This window comes from Tachyglossus aculeatus, chromosome 18, assembly GCF_015852505.1.
Source record: "Tachyglossus aculeatus isolate mTacAcu1 chromosome 18, mTacAcu1.pri, whole genome shotgun sequence".
Classification (NCBI taxonomy): domain Eukaryota; kingdom Metazoa; phylum Chordata; class Mammalia; order Monotremata; family Tachyglossidae; genus Tachyglossus; species Tachyglossus aculeatus.
In genome coordinates, this window is record NC_052083.1 from 8,147,998 (window position 1) to 8,168,139 (window position 20,142).

General features: G+C 50.1%; 1 protein-coding gene across 1 annotated transcript; it reads left to right on the forward strand.

The window, feature by feature from the left end:
* The first annotated feature begins 472 nt into the window (after positions 1-472).
* On the forward strand, positions 473-18,834 carry GSDMD (gasdermin D). The gene is made up of 12 exons (XM_038760369.1): positions 473-542; positions 5,298-5,407; positions 7,977-8,189; positions 9,927-10,116; positions 10,389-10,554; positions 11,806-11,896; positions 12,040-12,084; positions 12,684-12,713; positions 15,133-15,299; positions 15,607-15,748; positions 16,490-16,563; positions 18,309-18,834. The coding sequence occupies exons 3-12, from the start codon at positions 7,982-7,984 to the stop codon at positions 18,528-18,530; spliced, it is 1,335 nt and encodes a 444-aa protein (XP_038616297.1). The 5' UTR covers positions 473-542; positions 5,298-5,407; positions 7,977-7,981; the 3' UTR covers positions 18,531-18,834.
* The last annotated feature ends 1,308 nt before the right edge of the window (positions 18,835-20,142 follow it).

A 20,142-nucleotide genomic window follows, 5' to 3' on the forward strand; every position in this document is an offset into this window, starting at 1 on the left:
AGTCCAGATCTCCAAATGAAGAGGATGTGTTGTCTGAAATGGTCAGATTTTCTGGAGCTTAAAGGGGCAAAGGGAGCGTGGCTTCCAGAGGGAAAGATAACGGGCTGCTTTCGGTCAGGAAAACTGGTCCCTCTGCCCCTGTCCTCGAGGGCAGAGGCAGCGGAGGAAGCAACGGCAACGGTGGCAGAGGTGGAGGCAGGTGAGTTCTCGCCCTTCATCGTGAGACTCTGCTGTCAGTCACTGGGGAGTGCCCTTGGGTTTTCAAAACATTCAAAGGTGTCCAAGGATAGGAGAGGACTTGCAGAGAAGAGTAGGAGGAACTGAATTTCCCTGGAAGCCAAGGGGCTGACTCATGACTCTTTCGCCCACAGTAAGGGGTGGTCCTGGACGGAGCCAAGCCCCCTGAATTATCTTGGCAAGGGTGGAGAAAGATGTATTTTCTCCCCTGGGGCCGGTGGAGTGAGGAGGTGCTCTCTCTTGTTCTGCAGAGCTGGCTCCGCGTGGCTAAGAAGTACCCATTTCCTAATTAAGCTGAAGGGAAGGTAGGTCCAAGTTGGCGTCGATGATCTACTGTGGAGTTTTCAGGAGTAAATCTTATCTGGTGGTTTAAAGCCTTGACTTGAATCTCCTTTCTTTCATTCTTTTCACTCTCATTTCCGATTGAGATATTCATTAGCAGACCTGTGTAACTAGAGTTTTCGACCACCTCTTCAGAGAATCTGAGGCTCTTTGCTGAGTGTCACTGGTTTTCAGGGGGTCAGCGAGGGTGGGCGGAACCCAGCTGGGAGCAGGGCAACCTGTTTCCTGTGCCAGCTCGGCCCCTTGGGCACCAAGGGGTCCCCCCGCAACTTCCCTTTCCTGAGTCGATACTTCTTTCTGGGGTTGGAAGTGAAAACGCATTCCTTCCCCCGGTGGCTTTGCGAGGCGAGTTTACCCAAACTTGAAGCAAAGGGTGGTGGAATGGGGGTGAGCCCCTTGGCAACATTTAAATGAGAAAGCCAGCACCCCACCCTACCACCTTTGCTGGCCTTGCCTACTTTTCCAACCAGCCCTCTGAAGGGCAGTAATAATAATAATTGATGATGATAATGATAATAATAATAATAATAGTGGCATTTATTAAGCACTTACTATGTGCAAAGCACTGTTCTAAGTGCTTGGGAAGTTGCAAGGTGATCAGGTTGTCCCAATAATAATAATAATAATAATAATAACAATGACATTTATTAAGCGCTTACTATGTGCAAAGCACTGTTTCAAGCGCTGGGGAGGTTACAAGGTGATCAGGTTGTCCCACGGGGGGCTCACAGTCTTAATCCCCATTCCAGATGAGGGAACTGAGGCCCAGAGAAGTGAAGTGACTTACCCAAAGTCACACGCAGCTGACAGTTGGCAGAGCTGGGATTTGAACCCATGACCTCTGACTCCAAAGCCCGGGCTCTTTCCACCGAGCCACGCTGCTTCTCTGCCCCAGTATCCCAGAGCCAAGCTTAGCCCTGTTATAGCAGCTTAAACCACTACCATACCATTACTATGAGATGCAGGGACATCCCGAGAAGGTTAGCTAACACGATGGTTACTGGTTTCAGTTATGAAGAGGTTCCCCAGCCCAGGGACCTTTCTCCTTTCACTCGTCCTGAATTTCTCCCCCTTCCAACCCCCCAGTATCATTCATTCAACTGTAGACCAGACAGTCCAGGTTTCAGCGGGTCTGCCCCGTGCCTGGGAGAGATATGGGACCAGACGCTTTTATACCCGGTAGCACCAAGCCTCCCTCCACCTCGGGTCCTGCTGCCAAATTCCGACTTAAAAATGGTGTCTGTGTTCACAGGGACCTGGGACTAGAGCACAATGACTCTGAAGCAAGTGGGAAAAATGAAGCGGTCACCCCTGGGACAAGCTCTAGGTTTAAAAGGCTGCATATGACTTCACCGTACTATGCGCAGCAGACCGAAGCGGCTCGGCCTGGTGGAAAGATCTTGAACCCCGGAGTCAGGAGACCTGGGTTCTATCAATCAATCAATCAATCGTATTTATTGAGCGCTTACTGTGTTTAGCGCACTGGACTAAGCGCTTGGGAAGTACAAGTTGGCAACATAGAGAGACAGTCCCTACCCAACAGCGGGCTCACAGTATAGAAGGGGGAGACAGAGAAGAAAACAAAACGTATTAACAAAATAAAATAAATAGAATAGATATGTACAAGTAAAATAAATAAATAAATAGAGTAATAATAAATGAACACAGTAATAATAGAGTAATAATAAATAAATAGAGTAATAATAAATAGAGTAATAGTAGAGTTCTAGTCCCAGTTTAGCCACCTGTCTGCTGTGAATAACAGCAAATCGATTAATCAATCATTCAGTGGTATTTATTGAGGAGGCTAACCTCCTCACTGTGCCTCGTTCTCGCCTGTCCCACCGCCGACCCCCAGCCCACGTCCTTCCCCTAGCCTGGAATGCCCTCCCTCCGCACATCCACCAAGCTAGCTCTTTTCCTCCCTTCAAAGCCCTACTGAGAGCTCACCTCTTCCAGGAGGCCTTCCCAGACTGAGCCCCCTTTTTCCTCTCCTTCTTCCCATCCCCCCCAGCCCTAGCTCCTTCCCCTCCCCACAGCACTTGGATATATTTGTACAGATTTATTACTCTATTTATTTTACTTGTACATATGTACTATATTTTGTTAATGATGTGCATGTAGCACATCATTAGACTGTGAGCCCACTGTTGGGTAGGGACTGTCTCTATATGTTGCCAACTTGTACTTCCCAAGCACTTAGTACAGTGCTCTGCACACAGTAAGCGCTCAATAAATACGATTGATTGATTGATTGATTGATGTAGCAACAATTCTATTTATTCTGACAGTTTTGACACCCGTCTACATGTTTTGTTTTGTTGTCTATCTCCCCCTTCTAGACTGTGAGCCCACTGTTGGGTAGGGATCGTCTCCATATGTTGCCGACTTGTACTTCCCAAGCGCTTAGTTCAGTGCTCTGCACACAGTAAGCGCTCAATTAATAGGATCGTGTGAATGAATGATGTTTGTTCCACTGTTGACTGATGACTAACTCTAGCCGCAGCGGCCAGTAACGTCTGGCACCAGTCTCACTTCCTTCCTTCTGGTAAATGTGACTCCAAGGATTGTGCAAAAGAAAGTCTCCGAGGTTTGCAATCAAAGGGGTTTGCTCATGGAAGGAAAGAGTTGATCTTGATTGTGAAACTTCATCATTCAGCTCCGTTTCTGTGGCTCCTTATGCCACAGTTGGCCTGAGGTTTCAGCCCAAGCAAAGAAAGTGAAGCAATCAAACACCAATTAAAAAAAAAAAAATCCTCCCTATCAAGTTCTCTTGGGGCTGTGACGGGAATTGCCGAGGCCAAGAGAGGAGCGAGGCACTGGGCCAACCTAGGCATAGCAGTGGCTACAGAAGGTCTTGGTACATCTATATGTTGCCAACTTGTACTTCCCAAGCGCTTAGTACAGTGCTCTGCACACAGTAAGCGCTCAATAAATATGATTGAATAAATGAATGAATCTACCAAGAAGCAGCATGGCTCAATGGAAAGAGCACGGGCTTAGGAGTCAGAGGTCATGGGTTCAAATCCTGCCTCCACCAATTGTCAGCTGTGCAACTTTGGGCAAGTCATTTAACTTCTCTGTGCCTCAGTTACCTCATCTGTAGAAAAAGGATTAAGACTGTGAGCCCCACGTGGGACAACCTGATCACCCTGTATCCCCCCAGCTCTTAGAACAGTGCTTTGCACATAGTAAGCGCTTAACAAATGCCATCATTATTATTATTATTATCTACCTCATCAATGATCTCCCTTCAAAGCCCTACTGAGAGTTCACCTCCTCCAGGAGGCCTTCCCAGACTGAGCCCCTTCTTTCCTCTCCCCCTCCTCCCCCTCCCCATCCCCCCGCCTTACCTCCTTCCCCTCCCCACTGCACCTGTATATATGTATATATGTTTGTACATATTTATTACTCTACTTATTTATTTATACTTGTACATATTTATTCTACTTATTTTATTTTGTTAATATGTTTTGTTTTGTTGTCTGTCTCCCCCTTCTAGACTGTGAGCCCGCTGTTGGGTAGGGACCATCTCTATATGTTGCCAACTTATACTTCCCAAGTGCTTAGTACAGTGCTCTGCATACAGTACGCGCTCAATAAATACGATTGAATGAATGAATGAACGAATGAATGAATAGAACAGTGCTTCGCACATAGTAAGCGCTTAACAAATACCATCATCATTTTTTAAATCCCCCAGTGTCCCGGGCCAGCTACAACTAAGGACAAATTGCCCCACTTAGTAACCAGATTAACCCCGGTGAGGGTGAGATCAAAAGGAAAAGGTGACCACAACACACTTCCTATGTGCTGAGCACTCTGCTAAGCACTGGGGTAGATACGTACCAGTCAGATCAGACACAGTCCCTGTCCCACATGGGGCTCACAGTCTAAGTAGGAGGGAGAACCAGAGAACTGAGGCACTGAGAAGTTAAGCGTCTTGCCCAAGGTGGCACGGATGGGATTAGAAACCAGATCCTTCAAGCTCCCAGGCCCGTGCTTTTTCCACGAGGCAATGCTGCTTCTCTGTCTTCCCTTAGGACCTGAAAGAAAGTCCCAAATTGTGCCCAGGGCCCCTCTGTTCATCCCCACACCTAACAGAGTCTCCGGCTTCAGAGGTTAAGCTAGTGAGGCGGCCTCCTCAGGACACACTTTTCAGGGGGTCGGCTGTGATTGAAAATTTGAAAGCACAGGGCTCCCCTCCCCACCTGAGTTGGAAGCGGCAGGTATGTGAACAGGGAATCAAACGGGGAATTTGATTACTATGAAGCAAGGGAAGGGTCACCGGTCCTCACGGAGAAGTGTTTAGGTTCGGGGGTCAGGGGACAAATTCCGCAGGAAGGCACTACGTCCCACTGCTTCGCTGCGAACCCGGGGGCATGGACAAAGTGGTGGCTGTCTGTGGAAGGCGGGTGTTAATTTTCCCAGAAAGAGAGCAAGAGCTAGTTCTGTTCGAGGGTCACTACCTGGAGAAGCCTGGCCCTTGTCCAGATGGGAAAAATGTTTTGGATTTGGAGAGCCGCCACTCGTGAGCTTTCACCTCCCATTCAACCCCCGGATCCACCCGCAAACAAAGACAGAAACCAAGTCACGAACAGACCCAAAGAAGTTCCTCCCGGTGGCCAGACGGGAACTTTTCCTAAGGAAACGGCTTGAAAGCACGTGGCAGAGAAGCATAGTTTCACTTTCGTTTCCTTTTTTTTCCCCCTTTTCAGAGAAATCTTCTCTTTGCAGCAGAAAACTCAGTCAAAGCCTTCTCTCACCCCTAGAAGGTTGGCAGCCCAGTCCTGACGCCCTGCTAGGCCGAAAGGGCCCCATCTCTCTGGTAAGCTGCTGCTGGGGTCGGTGGGGAGAGTAGACAGCCAGCAAGCGTGGGAAATTGGCAATCAGGGAAAGAACAGTAGTAAACAGCCATTTCCCCTGCCCTTCCAGGAGTGAGGAGGCGGGTAGTCCGGGGAATGGAAGAGCCCTACAGGGAAGTTCCTGTGAAATCAGTGCTTCACTGATTTCACTCACAGTTCTCTCCAGTATTCCAGCTGGGCGTCTATCACCCTGCCATTCCCCAGGCCAAGCCTGGTCAGTCAATCAGCCAATCAATCAAAGGTCTTTAAAAAGGACTTTTTGGTCTGTAGACTGTAGCTCCTGAAAACAGACTGGAAGGCCCTGTAGATTGTAAAGCTCCTTGTGGGAAGAGATGACGTCTACAAACTCTGTTGTGCTGTGCTTTCTGACAAGCTTAGTACAGTGTTCTACACACAGTAAGCTATCAATGAATACCATTGATTGATTGGGTGCAGAGCACTGTACTAAGCACTTGGGAGAAGGAAGACAGCACTAGTGCCTGAGTAGCAAGGTATATAAGACATGTACAAAAATGCCAGGGGAGTTTGAGGGTACTTAAGTATGGACGTGGTGACAGGGGAGGGAGATAAGTAGGGGGGGATGAGGAATTAATTAGGGAAGGTCGCCTGGTGGAGATGTGATTTTAGAAAGGATTTGGCAATAGAATCACGGCTTGGCAAATTTGAAAAAGGAGGAAGTTCCAGCTGGAGGAGGGGGCGAGAGCAGAAGATCAGCGTTAAAAGGGGAGAAGTACAGTTATTAGGTCAGTTTGAGAGGATCAAAGAACCTGACCTGGGTTGTAGTGGGAGAAGCGAGTGGATAAATAGGTGGAGGAAGCTGTTTGAAGTTTTTGAGCAGTGGAGACACATGTGCAGAACAAGCTTTTAGGAAACTGATCCAAATGGCAGAGTGAAGAATGGATTGGAAGGGGGAGAGATTGGAGGCAGGAAGGCTCTTGAGGGGGCTGATGCAGTTGCCAAACTGAGATGTGACAAGTGCCTAGATTAGTATTCATTAAGTACTTACTCTGTGCCAAGCACTGTACTAAGCATGGGAAAATATACACAGGCAAAAAATAAACAACGTCCGTGGCCCTTCACAGGCTCAGAATCGAAAAATGATGTGGGAGGTGTCGGGGAGGTGGGGCGGAGGGCTGGGAGCGAGTATGGGAGAAACGTGAAACAAAAGACAGAATGCCCATAAAAAGAGAAAGGCAAAAATAAATGACGTAGGAGTTAATTTCATGCATCTCACCGTCTGGACATAGCAAACAGCCCCAAAATTGTAAAAGTTAACGATGGCCTCACCATCATCCTGCCTCGATGGGAGGATTAGTGCTGTGGAAGTTTGGAGGGAGAGGGGTGGATTGTGGAAATCCTGTGGCGGAAGAAATGACAGGATCTGGCCACAGACCGAATGCAGAGGTTGAAAGGAGGGAGGATCAAGGACAATATCTAGATAGCAGACCTCAAAGATGGGGAGAATGGTGATGATGTCAACTGTGATGAGATAGTTGGTGAAGAAGAGGATTTAGGAGGGAAGATGAAGAGTTCAGTTTGGGTCACATTGAGCTTGAGGTGCCGCCATATCCATAGGAACAGACAAATTCCCCAGAGGAGTAATAATAATAATAGTCAATAATTGTGGTATTTGTTAAGTGCCAGGCACTAAGCGCTGGGGTGGATACAAGTAAATCGGGTTGGACACAGTCCCTGCCCCACCTGTGGGTCATGGTCTCAATCCTCATTTTAAAGATGAGGTAACTGAGGCCCAGAGAAGTGAAGTGACTTGCCCAAGGTCACACAGCAGACAAGTGGCAGAGCCGGGATTAGAACCCATGACCTTCTGATTCCCAGGCCTGTGCTGTAGCCACTAGGCCAGGAGTGTAAAGTGAGAAGAGAAGAGAAGGAGGTCCAGAGCAGAGCTCTGAGGGCTACCCACAGTTTAGCGTGTGAGGCAGAGAAAGAGATGGAGTGGGATTGTCCTGAGAGGTAGGAGGAGAACCTAGGGAAGACTGTGTCAGAGAAATCAAGGCTAGATAGCATTTCCAGCGTGGCTCAGTGGAAAGAGCCCGGGCTTCGGAGTCAGAGGTCATGGGTTCAAATCCCGGCTCCGCCACTTGTCAACTGTGTGACTTTAGGCAAGTCACTTAACTTCTCAGGGCCTCAGTTACCTCCTCTGTAAAATGGGGATTAAGACCGTGAGCCCCCCGTGGGACAACCTGATCACTTTGTAACCGCCCCAGCTCTTAGAACAGTGCTATGCACCTAGTAAGCGCTTAATAAATGCCATCATCATTATTATTATTTTTTTCAGGAGAAGAAAGTGACCCAGGGTGTCAAATACAGTTGAAAGATCAAGGAGAATTAGGATAGAGTCTGTTTCATTTATCAGGTAGGAAGTGTGTCTCTACACAGCTTCCCGAATAGACCCTGTCCAGAAAGGACCCTGCTTTTGTTCATCCAAGTAACCAAGCGGCCAAGACCCCCTTGTTGCCCCTTCTGTGCCCCAGTTCTGCCAGCTGCCTGACCTGCTTGATTCTCTCTCCCCAGCCCGGATGTTTGCTCAGCTCACCAAAAAAGTGGCCAAGAAGATAAATGCAGAAGGAGAACTGCTGCCTCTGCTCAGCATGAACAACTCTAAACGCTTCCGTCCGTTGTGCCTGGTGCGGAGGAAGAGGAAGGGCACCCTATTCTTTGGACCCCGCTTCCGCCCGACCAACCTCTCCCTCTTAGACGTGCTGGATTCGGATCTCCCAGCGCCAGGTACTGCCTGTTTGGGAGGAAGGGGCATGGAGAGCCAGGGTGGATTGCACAGAAGCCCAGGAGAGTTGGGGTCACGAGAACAAGAAACTTGCACGCCAGTGTAAGGCTTAATGTGCCTCTGGGGCTTGGCTCCATAAACATACAATCACCTGATGATTATGGCATTTGTTAAGCACTTACTATGTGTCAAGCACCGTTCTAGTTGCTGGGGTAGATACAGATTTATCAGGTCGCACACAGTTGTCCCTATCCCACTTCGGGCTCATGGCCAAGTAAAAGGAGAGCAGACTTTTTTTGTAAATAGTATTTGTTCAGTGCTTACAGGCGCTACACTAAATGCTGGGATAGATGCAAGCTAATCAGGTTGGACGTAGTCCCGTCCCACACGGGACTTCACAGACTAACACGGGACTTCACAGACTTAATCTCCATTTTGTAAATGAGGTAACTGAGGCACAGAGAAGTTAGGTGACTTGCCCAAGGTGACACAACAGGGAGCTGGCAGAGTTGGGGAGAGACCCCAGATCCTCTGACTCCCAATGTCTTTTCGACTCATCCACCTAGCTTCCTGTGCCACCACAAGCTACGACACATAATAATAATAATGGCATTTGTTAAGCGCTTGTCAAGCACTGTTCTAAGCGCTGGGTTAATCACAGAGGGGGGCTGCTTGGACATCAAGAATTATTCTAAGAGGTCTCCGCCACTAGTCTGTAAAACACCTTGAGGGCAAGGATTGTGTCTACCAACTTCTATTGTACTTTGTTTTAGGGTATTTGTTAGGCACCAAACTAAGTGCTGGGGTAGAGACAAGCAACCAGGTTGGACACAGTCCCTGTCTCACATGGGGCTCACACTCTAAATCCACATTTTACATCATCCCTCTGCCTTTGGCTGACAGTCTCATTACCACCCACATTCAGCTCCATGCCAATTCCCAAAATCCCATGCCAACTGGATAATAATAATAATAATGGCATTCATTAAGTGCTTACTATGTGCAAAGCACTGTTCTAAGCACTGGGGAGGTTACAAGGTGATCAGGTTGTCCCACGGTGGGCTCACAGTCAATCCCCATTTTACAGATGAGGGAACTGAGACCCAGAGAAGTGAAGTGACTGGCCCAAAGTCACACAGCTAACAATTGGCAGAGCCGGGATTTGAACCCATGACCGCTGACTCCAAAGCCTGGGCTCTTCCCACTGAGCCACGCTGCTTCATACACTATTCACAGGCAATCACACTGACAGCAGGTAACACACCACCTGCTCAGTCATATCCTAAACACACGCAGAAACCCACTAGCCACACACAGCTCCCTGCTATTCACAACCAAATGTCGCCTCCTCAGTCACATTATCCAGCCGCAGTCACATGCCACCCACACACAGAATTACGTCACTCCGTGCTGCCCAATCTTAGCCCTTCTCCCTTACATATATCCCCCATGACATTCCCAAGACATCCATACACCATTCCACACTAACCAAAGGAAATCACGTCATACCCAATCAAGTCCCTAAACACATAGGGTCACTTGTAACCCCACTTAGACCTAGGTCAGATACAAACACAGTTTCCTCCCGCCCTGCAGCTACTGAGTCCCTCAGGCCTGGGAATGCCTCCTGAGACTGGAGGTGCCGGAGAAACACAGAGACTATTGGGGGAAAAGGGAGGGGATCCTGTTTTGTCTGCCTTGGCAGTCTTAGGCCCAAATGTTCTCTCCTCTTATTCCAGAGTTGAAAAGGGAGGACAAATTCAGCCTCCAGGACATAGTGGACGGCAGGTTCAGAGCAGAGGTGGACCTGCCGGACTCATTGCTTTCAGTGAAAGTGTCGGGGGAAATCAAGAGAGTCCAGAAATACTCCCTGGAGGTACAGATTGTCTTAATCTCTTCTGAAGACTTGAAGAGGATGCAGGATGAGAGGTGAGGCCTGAGGAAGAAGTGGCGGGGACAGAAATCAGGGGACCCCCTTGACGCTCCCAGGAGTCCAGTTTGTGGCTCCGGGACCCAGGAGGGCCCTGAACTGGCCCTTACCGGCGGTTAGTGCAGAATCGAACGCACTCCCCTGACGAGCATCTCAGTGGCACCGCTAGCCCCCTGAGCCTGGTGGTCTTGGGCAGGGAGTATTGAACCTGTGGGGAAGGGGATCCAGAGAGTGAGTCTCTTCAGCAGCCCTGTCTGACCGTCCCCTGCAGGAAACTGAAGAAAAACGAGCCCGAGGAGCTGAAGGAGTTGCGCAGCCTGGGCGAAAACCTGTACGTGGTGACGGAAGTTGTGGAGACCTTAGAGGAAGCCCGTTTGAGCAGCGAGAGCAAGGCTGAGGGCAGCTGCTTTTTGAAGCTCCTTTCCATCCACATGAAGGTCCAAGGCCCCACTAGGAGCGGGTGGGGGAAAACGGGGCGGTCAGGGGACGTACACCAGACAACCCCTGGCACCCACCCCCTGGCCGGCACATTCAATTCATTCATTCAATCGTATTTATTGAGCGCTTACTGTGTGCAGAGCACTGTACTAAGTGCTTGGGAAGTCCAAGTTGGCAACATCTAGAGACAGTCCCTACCCAACAGCGGGCTCACAGTCTAGAAGGGGGAGACGGACAACAAAACGAAACATATAAACCAAATAAAATAAATAGAATAAATACGTACAAGTAAAATAAATAGAGTAATAAATATGTACAAACATATGTACATATATACAGGTGCTGTGGGGAAGGGAAGGAGGTAAGGCGGGGGGATGGGGAGGGGTAGTAGGGGGAGAGGAAGGAGGGGGCTCAGTCTTGGACGGTAGCCCCCCACTGCTGATGTCATCACTTCAGCACTTTCACCCCTCTGGGCTCTGCTCTTCCTCCTCTAGACCTTCCTGCGATCTTCCAAGCCTTCATCTGTCATCTCAATCAATCAACTGATGGTACTTATTGAGCACTTACTATGTGCAGAGCACTCTAGTAAGCACCTGAGAAAGTACAGTACAGCAGAATTAGCAGACACTTTCCCTGCCCATAATGATCTTACTGCTTCTGTCCTTCCTCCCAGATCCCCCATCACTGTCCTCTCCGCATTCCTCTAGACTGCAAGCTCGTGGAGGGCAGGGAATAATAATAATGATGATGGCATTTATTAAGCACTTACTATGTGTAAAGCACTGTTCTAAGCACTGGGGAGGTTACAAGGCGACCAGGTTGTCCCACGGGAGGGTTCACAGTCTTAATCCCCCTTTTACAGATGAGGTAACTGAGGCGCAGAGAAGTGAAGTGACTTGCCCAAAGTCACCCAGCTGATAAGTGGCAGAGACGGGGTTTGAACTCATGGCCTCTGACTCCAAAGCCCGTACTCTTTCCACTGAGCCGCAATGTCACTGTTTATTGTTATACTGTACTTTCCCAAGTGCCTAGTACGGTGCTCTACACATAGTAAGCTCTCAATAAATACGATTGAATGAATGAATGAATGATTTGACCTTTGCCTCTGCTCAGCCTCTGTCCTTTCCCCAACCCCACAGCCTCTACTCCTTCCCCCAAGCAACCTCCCCCTACCCCTCCAGCCTCTGCCCCTCCATCAACCTCCTCCCACTGGAGGCCTCCGCAGTCCCAGCTCCTGCTTCTCCCACTAGGCCTTGTGCAACCATGAGGAAGTTGTGAACATCGGGAAAGGCTGCATCCTGGCCTTCCGGTTGGGACACTTGATTTTCCGGGACAACTGGAGTAAGTGGAGGCCGAAAATTGGGGCCATGGAGGGATGGGGGTGAAGGGGATGGGAGGCCAAGGAGGGGCAAAAGAGAGTTGGAGAGCAACTTTTTTTTCTCCTCTGGCTTCTGCCCCTCTCCAAACTACCTTTCCCTCCTCAGAAATCCTGCACACGCCCACGAAGGAGAAAACATTCCCGTCAGAAGGTGGGTGACACACCCAGTTTGGGTGCCCTCTGCCACCATCCCTAGACCCCTGCTAACCCCTCCCAAGTCCCTGACCCTAGTTCAGCTCTGCTTGAGACGTGTCATTTCTCCAGAGGACCAGACGCCTGCCCCTCTGGGACCTCCCCCAGGGTCCCAAGGTCTCCGTGGATTCCCCTTCCAAACTCTGTCCTGGTCTGTAGCGGGAGAGGGCAGAGAGGAAGGAAGATGGGAGGTAGGGATGGTGGGATTAAATGTCCAACCCTCCCCCCGCTGCCTCAGTGGCTCCTGACAGGAAGCCAGGGGCTGCAAATCCTCTCCTGGGATAAGGAGACATTCTTTTTTCCCTCTCCCGGCACCGTCCCCAAATCTAACCCCTCCGCTGCCTGCCCACCTCTCTGGCCTACCCTGTCCACCATCTTGTCCCAGGGACCAAGACCCCGGGGGTGGAAACTCAGCACTGTTGCTGCCCCACTCTGCACCCCCATTCCTCAGCCCGTGGGGAGCAGCGAGGGGTTCCCTGGGGTCGGGCAAGGCAGGAAGGCCGAAGAGCAGAGATCCAGCTGGCCCTGCCCTGACATCCCAACTTTGTTCTGTTGCAGTTTTGGAGAAAGGAGACCCCTTCGTCAAAGGTAGGTGATTTCCTTCCCTCTTGCCAAGGCGGAAAGGGAAATGGGACCAACCTGCCCCTGAGCTTCCCTAGAGGTGGGCCTGGAGGGGGCATCTGGGAAGGAAGATGAGGAGTATAGTTTGGAATCTCCATCGTATCTGAGGTGCTGGAGGGGCATCCGTATAACGATGTCCTTTATAGGCAAAAGGAGATGCAGGATTGAATAGTGGAGGAGAGTTTAGGGCTAAAGAGTCATCCGCAAAGGGATGGTAGTTGAAGCCGTGAGCTCCCTAAGGGAATGAGTATAGATTGAAAAAAGAATAATAGTAGTAATAACGATTGTGGTATATGTTAAGCTCTTACTACATGCTAAGCACTGTATAAAGCGCTGGGGTAGCTACAAGATAATCAGGTTCCTCAAAGGGCTCACAGTCCAAGTAGAAAAGAGAACAGGATTGAGTCTCCATTTTGCAAGGTGAAGGAACTGAGGCACAGAGAGTTTAAGTGGCTCACCCCAGAACACACAGCAAGCAAGTGGTAGAGCAAAGATTAGAACCCAGGTCCTCGGCCAGTGAGCTTTCCACTAGGCCATGCTACGTCTGATTATGACCTGATTATGACCCTTTTGAAGGGTTTGGATGGTAAAGAAAAGAGGAAAATGAGGTAATAGCTGGATGGGGGTGTGAGAACCAGAGAGGTTTTTATGACAAGGCGTGTTTGAATGGAGAGAGAGAAAGGAGCTATCAGAGAGGAAAAGGCTGAAGATGACAGTCAAGGAGGAAGGAGAGTAGACACATTGGTTTTTAGAAGGTGAGAAGGGATGGAGATGAAAACCCAAGGAGGAGTGGTAGATTCTGAAGCAAGAGGGAGCTCCCTTGAGAGATGGCTGAGAAGGATCAGAGAATAGATATGGGAGGTGAGGGGCAGATTTTGTGGGGCTCGCACATGATGGTTTTGATTTCATCAACCAAGTAGCTAGTAGGGTCGTCGGGGACAGGAGACAGAGGGGAGGTGGGGCCACTGGGAGTTTCAGGAGGGAGTCAAAGGACTAGAATACATTGGTGGGAGTAATGGGCATGAGTCAAGGAGGGGGAAGTAGTGTCAAGGAGGAGAAGTCGGGTGGTTGAGCTGAAGACAGGGCAGAATCAAAGCAAACAGGGTTGAATTTGAAGTGGCCAAAGTCAGCTTGATGCCTGGACTTCCGCCCTTGGTACCTAGGCGTGAATGGGGGAGTGGAGGGAGAGTGATCCGGGGCTGGAGGTTGTAGTGCATACTAACGGAGAGATGAATAATAATAATAATAATAACAATAATAATAATAATAATAATAATAGCATTATTAAGCACTTACTATGTGCAAAGCACTGTTCTAAGCACTGGGGAGGTTACAAGGGGATCAGGTTGTCCCACAGGGGGCTCACAGTCATAATCCCCATTTTACAGATGAGGTTTCTGAGGCACAGAGAAGTTAGTGACTTGCCCAAAGTCACACAGCTTCGGGTGTCAGATGAAGCACTGAGGTTGTTGAGTTTGGTGGAGAGGGTGGAGTTGAAGATGTAAATTTGCGCATCTAGAGAGAGGAGGTTGGGGGTGAAGTCCAGGTGGGGCATGTTCATTCATTCATTCATTCATTCATTCAATCGTATTTACTGAGCGCTTACTGTGTGCAAAGCACTATACTAAGCCCTTGGAAGAACACAATATAACAACAAACAGACACATTCCCTGCCCACAACGAGCTCACAGTCTAGAGGGGGAGCACATGTTGGCTTGGGGACCTGGAGATTGGAAGCCTCTGTTGGCAGGGACACCTGTCCACATGTTTTGTTTTGTTGTCTGTCTCCCCCTTCTAGACTGTGAGCCTGTTGTTGGGTAGGGACCGTCTCTATATGTCACCGACTTGTACTTCCCAAGCGCTCAGTACAGTGCTCTGCACACAGTAAGCGCTCAAAAAATACTATTGAATGAATGAATGAACAGATTCGCGTCAAAGAGGGTGTGGGGAAGAAAGCAGGTTACCGGCTTGTAGTCGGAGGGTGGGATTTCTGAGATGGTGAGGTTAGAGGTGGTAGCGGGATGTGTGCGGCCCAGTTGGTGAGCGGATTGAGATGGGGTGGGGCAAGAAGACTGCACAGTTGAGGAGAGAGTGAGCTGCCTGACCCCTGTTTAACCCCATTCTTGCCCTCATCACTGACCCTGCCCTTGGGTGGGGAGGTTGGAAGAGCAGGAGGCCAGGGGCTTTCCTTAGCAACTGCTCCCAGCCTGGGTGGGGTCCCCGGGATGGGTAAAATAGCCAAGGGAAGGAAGGAGAGCTGCGATGGGGAGAGGCTAATCTCGGGGGAAGCAAGTGTCTAAGAGGGCAGGCTCTAGGGAAGCCCAGACAGGGAAGCGGATGTTTAGGAGGAGGGCATCCTGGCTCTTTTTCTGTCTTTTGGGGATAGATATGGCCATTGCTAAGGATGCCAGAGGTTTTGAGGACCTGCAGCGGGAGGTGAATGAAGAAAAACAACATCTGAAATACCTGGATCGGCAGTTGAAGGAGACAATATTGCAGGCTGTCCAGGACCTCCTGGGGCACAGAGAGGAGATGCAGAAAGTAGAGGATGTGGTGAGTGAGCCCTGGGGTGGGCTTGGGGGAGCCCCATAGCTCTTAGCACCTAGGAGGGGACCCCTGGGGTTGTATCCGGGGTGACGGGAACAAGAGCCAACGTGTTTCCCCCCCTGGGTTTTCCAGTCTCCTCTGGCTGTTTCGGTTGTGGCAGGGAAGGAGGAGGAGGAGACCCCGGCCCAGGGTTCCCAAAGGCTTTGTCAAGACCGAGCCAATCTCAGGATCCTCAAACCCAGATACTCCTGGGGCTTCGTGGGAAGCCATGGGTTAACAGGGTTGGGGATTAACCACTCCCTTCCCCCTCCAGCTGGAAGACGCAATGGATGGCAAGGGGACGCAGAGGTTGGAAGGTCCCGGAAATATCTTTCTCACCACCTTGGAGGAAAACTCGGGCCAGGTTATGCCCGAGCTGACTGGCACTGTCCTCTACCTTCTGGGAGCACTGCTGGGTAAGGCGTAGGGGAAGGAGGAGCAAACCTGGGGAAGAGGCCAAGGAGCAGAATCTGAGGCGATTCCAAAGCCATCCCTGACCCTAGAGTTGCTTTTTTCAATATGGATATGTACATATCCATAATTTATTTTAATGTCTGTCTCCCCCTCTAGACTTTAAGCTCCCGGTGGGCAGAGGCCATGTCTACCAACTCTGTTGTATTGTACTTTTCCGAGTGCTTACTACAGTGCTCTGAATGACTGATAGTTATTAAACTCTTACTGAGTGCAGAGCACTGAACTAAGCACTCAGGAGAGCACAGTAGAATTGACAGACACTAATCCTGCCCTCAAGGAACTCACAGCCCAGTGGATCTCCTTTGAGACCCATTGCCCGCTCTGATTTCTGTGGCTCTCACACCATCTGCCAGGAATGATCCCCGCATTGTCCAGTTGGGAAAACTGAGGCCCAGGGAGGAAAAGGGACAGAAACAAGACAAAAATTTGAGCCTCCTGGCTATTCCAGAACTGCCTCTCAACCCGAGCCAGGGGTGCTTCTTTGGTGGGTCTCAGGGGTGTGGGGACCCCCAATTCCCTTGCTTCGTTAGGATCCCAGGTGGGGTTTCTCCAGGCTGCTTGCATTCCCAGCAGCTCTCAGCCCTTCAAATCCTGGCCCCGCTGGGGCTTACGGGAGAAAGAGATGGGGCTCTCAAACTGCGGCCAGTTTGAGAGGGCCCCCCGATGCCACGTTCTTTCCTCAGTCCTGAGTGATACCCAACAGCAGCTGCTCAAGTTGATCCTGGAAAAGGGGCTGCTGCCCCAGCAGCTCAAGCTGGTAAGCCAACACGGGATGGGGACGAGGAGGGTGGCGGAGGGGCAGATTTGGAGGGAGATGGTCGTGTTTCCTAGCCAAGCGGTCTTTCCCAACTCCCTACCTTGTTGAGGGAGAGTGGGCAGGGCTATTCCAACCCAGGGCTTCTCCACCGGAGGGGCTAGCCCTGGGTTCTAGCAGTTCAGGTGGCACTCGGGCCCATACCACCAATACAGGAGGATGTGCTGTGCGGAAGCAGCATGGTTTAGTGGCTAGCGCATGGCCCTGGGAATCAGAAGGACCTGGGTTCTAATCCTGCTCCCTCACATGTCTGCTGTTTTCTGTGTGGGCATGTCACTTCGCTTCCCTGTCCCTCAGTTACCTCATCTATAAAACTGGTATGATAATAATGATGGCATTTATTAAGTGCTTACTAAAGCAGCGTGGATCAGTGGAAAGAGCCCGGGCTCTGGAGTCAGAGATCGTGGGTTCAAATCCCGGCTCCGCCAACTGCCAGCTGTGTGACTTTGGGCAAGTCACTTCACTTCTCTGGGCCTCAGTTCCCTCATCTGGAAAATGGGGATTAAGACTGTGAGCCCTCTGTGGGACGACATGATCACCTTGTAACCTCCCCAACACTTAGAACAGTGCTTTGCACATAGTAAGTGCTTAATAAACGCCATCATTAGTATTATTATTATTATACTATGTGCCAAGCACTGTTCTGAGTGCTGAAGAACGTGAGTGCGTATAAGAGCTATACACGAGGGTATGAGTATAATAATAATAATGATGATGGCATTTATTCATTTATTCATTCATTCAATCATATTTCTTGAGCGCTTACTGTGTGCAGAGCACTGTACTAAGCGCTTGGGAAGTACAAGTTGGCAACATATAGAGACGGTCCCTACCCAACAGCGGGCTCACAGTGTAGAAGGGGGAGTGGGCTAACTAAGCGCTTACTTATTAAGCACTTACTATGTGCAAAGCACTGTTCTAAGTGCTGGGAAGGTCACCGGGTGATCAGGTTGTCCCCCGGGGGCCTCACAGTCTTAATCCCCCTTTTACAGATGAGGGAACTGAGGCACAGAGAAGTTAAGCGACTTGCCCAAAGTCACACAGCTGATAATTGGCGGAGCCGGGATTTGAACCCATGACCTCTGACTCCAAAGCCCGGGCTCTTTCCACTGAGCCACGCTGCTTCTCTACAAGGGTATATAAGGGTATAAGAGCGTGAGCCCCAGCCTGACTTACTTGTATCTGCCCGAGCACTTAGAACAGTGGTTGGCACAGAGTAAGCACTTAACAAGCATTATTATTATTATTATTTGCTGTTGTGAGGTAGGATCAGGGGATCTATTTGCTTGGGCATTTGGTTGAGCTCACTTTAAAGGAGGGGTTAGCTTTGATCCCGTTTAGTCTTGTTTTCATTCTCCAATCCAGTTCCATCAGCTGCCTCCGCTCCCAAGCTAAGCCCCCCTTCCAAGACCACCTTAGAGGAAAGTGGCCAAGCAATGGCCCGGGTGAGGGATGATGGCCTGCTTACTCTTACAGTGGGGTCACCTACGACTCGGGGGCTACCACACCGAGTGGGGCTGGGGTTGAAGAGATCGAATACGACCCCGTCCTTGACCTCCCTGGCGGGCACGGCCACCACCCCTGGAGTGGGTCACGGCCACCACCCCTGGATTGGGTCACGGCCACCCCTCTCACAGCTCGGTGAAGCACTTGTCCGATCTGTCCTTGCTTCTGCCCCTCCGTCCCAGGTGAAGAGCATTCTGGAGCAGACCTTCCCCATGAGCCAGGGGGGACACTTCTTCCTGACGCTGGGCCCTGAGGATGAGGAGCAATCCTTCACCCTCGCCCTGCTGGAGCAGTACGGTTTGGAGCTGCCCGGGCCCAACTCTTCATTTCTCTGGAAGCCAGATGCATTAGCCTCCCTCTCCGCTCTCTACGGGGCCCTCTCGCTCTTGGATAGGAGGAATTAACTCTGGCTCCCAGGGCGGGCCGCCCCACCTGGGGACTCAAAACCAAATCCTCCAGGAAGTTTGTGGGTTAACCCCACCCAGCCAGCCTTGTGGAAATCAAAGCTTTCTCATTTATACACGAGTGACTCAGACACTAGTGTCCCGGTGGATCTTTTATACTTTTTTTTAGCTTCTCCCCTTAGAAGTCAGAGATCCTATCTTCTCCCGCTTCAGTACTCATCTGTAAAATGGGGATTAAAACTATGAGCCCGACGTGGGACAACCTGATCACCTTGAAACCTCCCCAGTGCTTAGAACAGTACTTTGCACATAGTAAGCACTTAACAAATACCATCATTATTATTATTATTACTTCCCTCTGAAAAGCAGCATGACCTATTGGAAGCCCTGGATTCCAATCCTGGACCTTCTAGTCTGACTTGGGGAAAGTTCTTAACTTCTCTGTGTCTCAGTTTCTTCATCTGTAAAATTGTTGTATTGTTGTATTGTACTCTCCCAAGTGCCTAGTACAGTGCTCTGCATACAGTAAGTGCTCAATACAATTGAATGAATAAAATAGGGATTAAATACCAGCTTTCCCTTCTTCTTAGACTGTGAGCCCCTTGTGGGATAGGGACCGTGTCCAATCTGATTATCCTGTATCTACTCCGGCACTTGGCACATACTAAGCTTTTACCAAATACTATGATTATTGTTGTTGTTGTTTTTGTTGTTGTTGCTGTGGCTCTCAGAGATTGGGAGAGACTGGGCTGACTCCTGGGGATTGGTAAAACGCGTCTCTCTCCTGGTTAGGGACCATGTCCAATCTGATTATCCTGTATCTACTCTGGCACTTGGCACATACTAAGCTTTTACCAAATACTATTATTATTGTTGTTGTTGTTTTTGTTGTTGTTGCTGTGGCTCTCAGAGACTGGGAGAGACTGGGCTGACTCCTGGGGATTGGCAAAATGTGTCTCTCTCCTGGATAGGATTTAAGGCAAAAAGGAATTCCCCAAACTCCTCCCAGGCACTGGAGCCCTTGTGACTCTCCTCCAACACCCACCAGGCCCTCCCCGGGTCCTTGGAGTTTAATGTTTCCAAATTCCAGACTGATGACACAGTGGCAAGAGCACATCTAATCCTTTGGAGCTGGCAGAACTGGGTCAGAACTGAGCCAGCTCCGGGCAGATAGCCAGCCACCTTCCAGGGTATTCTTCCCTGCCGGGAGCAAGGAGGCTTGGGGGGAGCAGTGTCTGGAGACATTCAGGCCTGGAACAGCAGAAAGCGGGGCAGGGAGTTAGGCCTCCCTTTCGGGGAGTGTTGGGGCGGGGTAAGATTTGGAATGGTTCCTGACTTCCTGACGCCACGGCAGGATGGGAGTCCTAGACCCAGGGCCTCTCCCTGCCCTTATCTTGGAGCTGGAGAGTTGAGTTGCAACCCAAACTGGAAACGACCCAGGTGATTGGTCAAGGCTGCCCCCATCAAGGCCTCCTTCTTCTCTGGACATTTGCCTTCATGGCCCGAGGGTCAGGCTGGTGCTAAGAAGGACCTTTCTGTGGGAACACCTGAACGCGCTGCTGCTATTTTCTAATGAGTTCCACCCCATGCGGACTTAGCCGGAGCCCGGGGG

Excerpts from the sequence above, each read along its gene's own strand:
- GSDMD (XM_038760369.1), top strand. The coding sequence starts at position 7,982 with ATGTTTGCTCAGCTCACCAAAAAAGTGGCCAAGAAGATAAATGCAGAA. Across the intron at positions 12,085-12,683 it reads GAAAACATTCCCGTCAGAAG|TTTTGGAGAAAGGAGACCCC; the intron begins GTGGGTGACACA and ends GTTCTGTTGCAG. Across the intron at positions 16,564-18,308 it reads TGCCCCAGCAGCTCAAGCTG|GTGAAGAGCATTCTGGAGCA; the intron begins GTAAGCCAACAC and ends CCTCCGTCCCAG.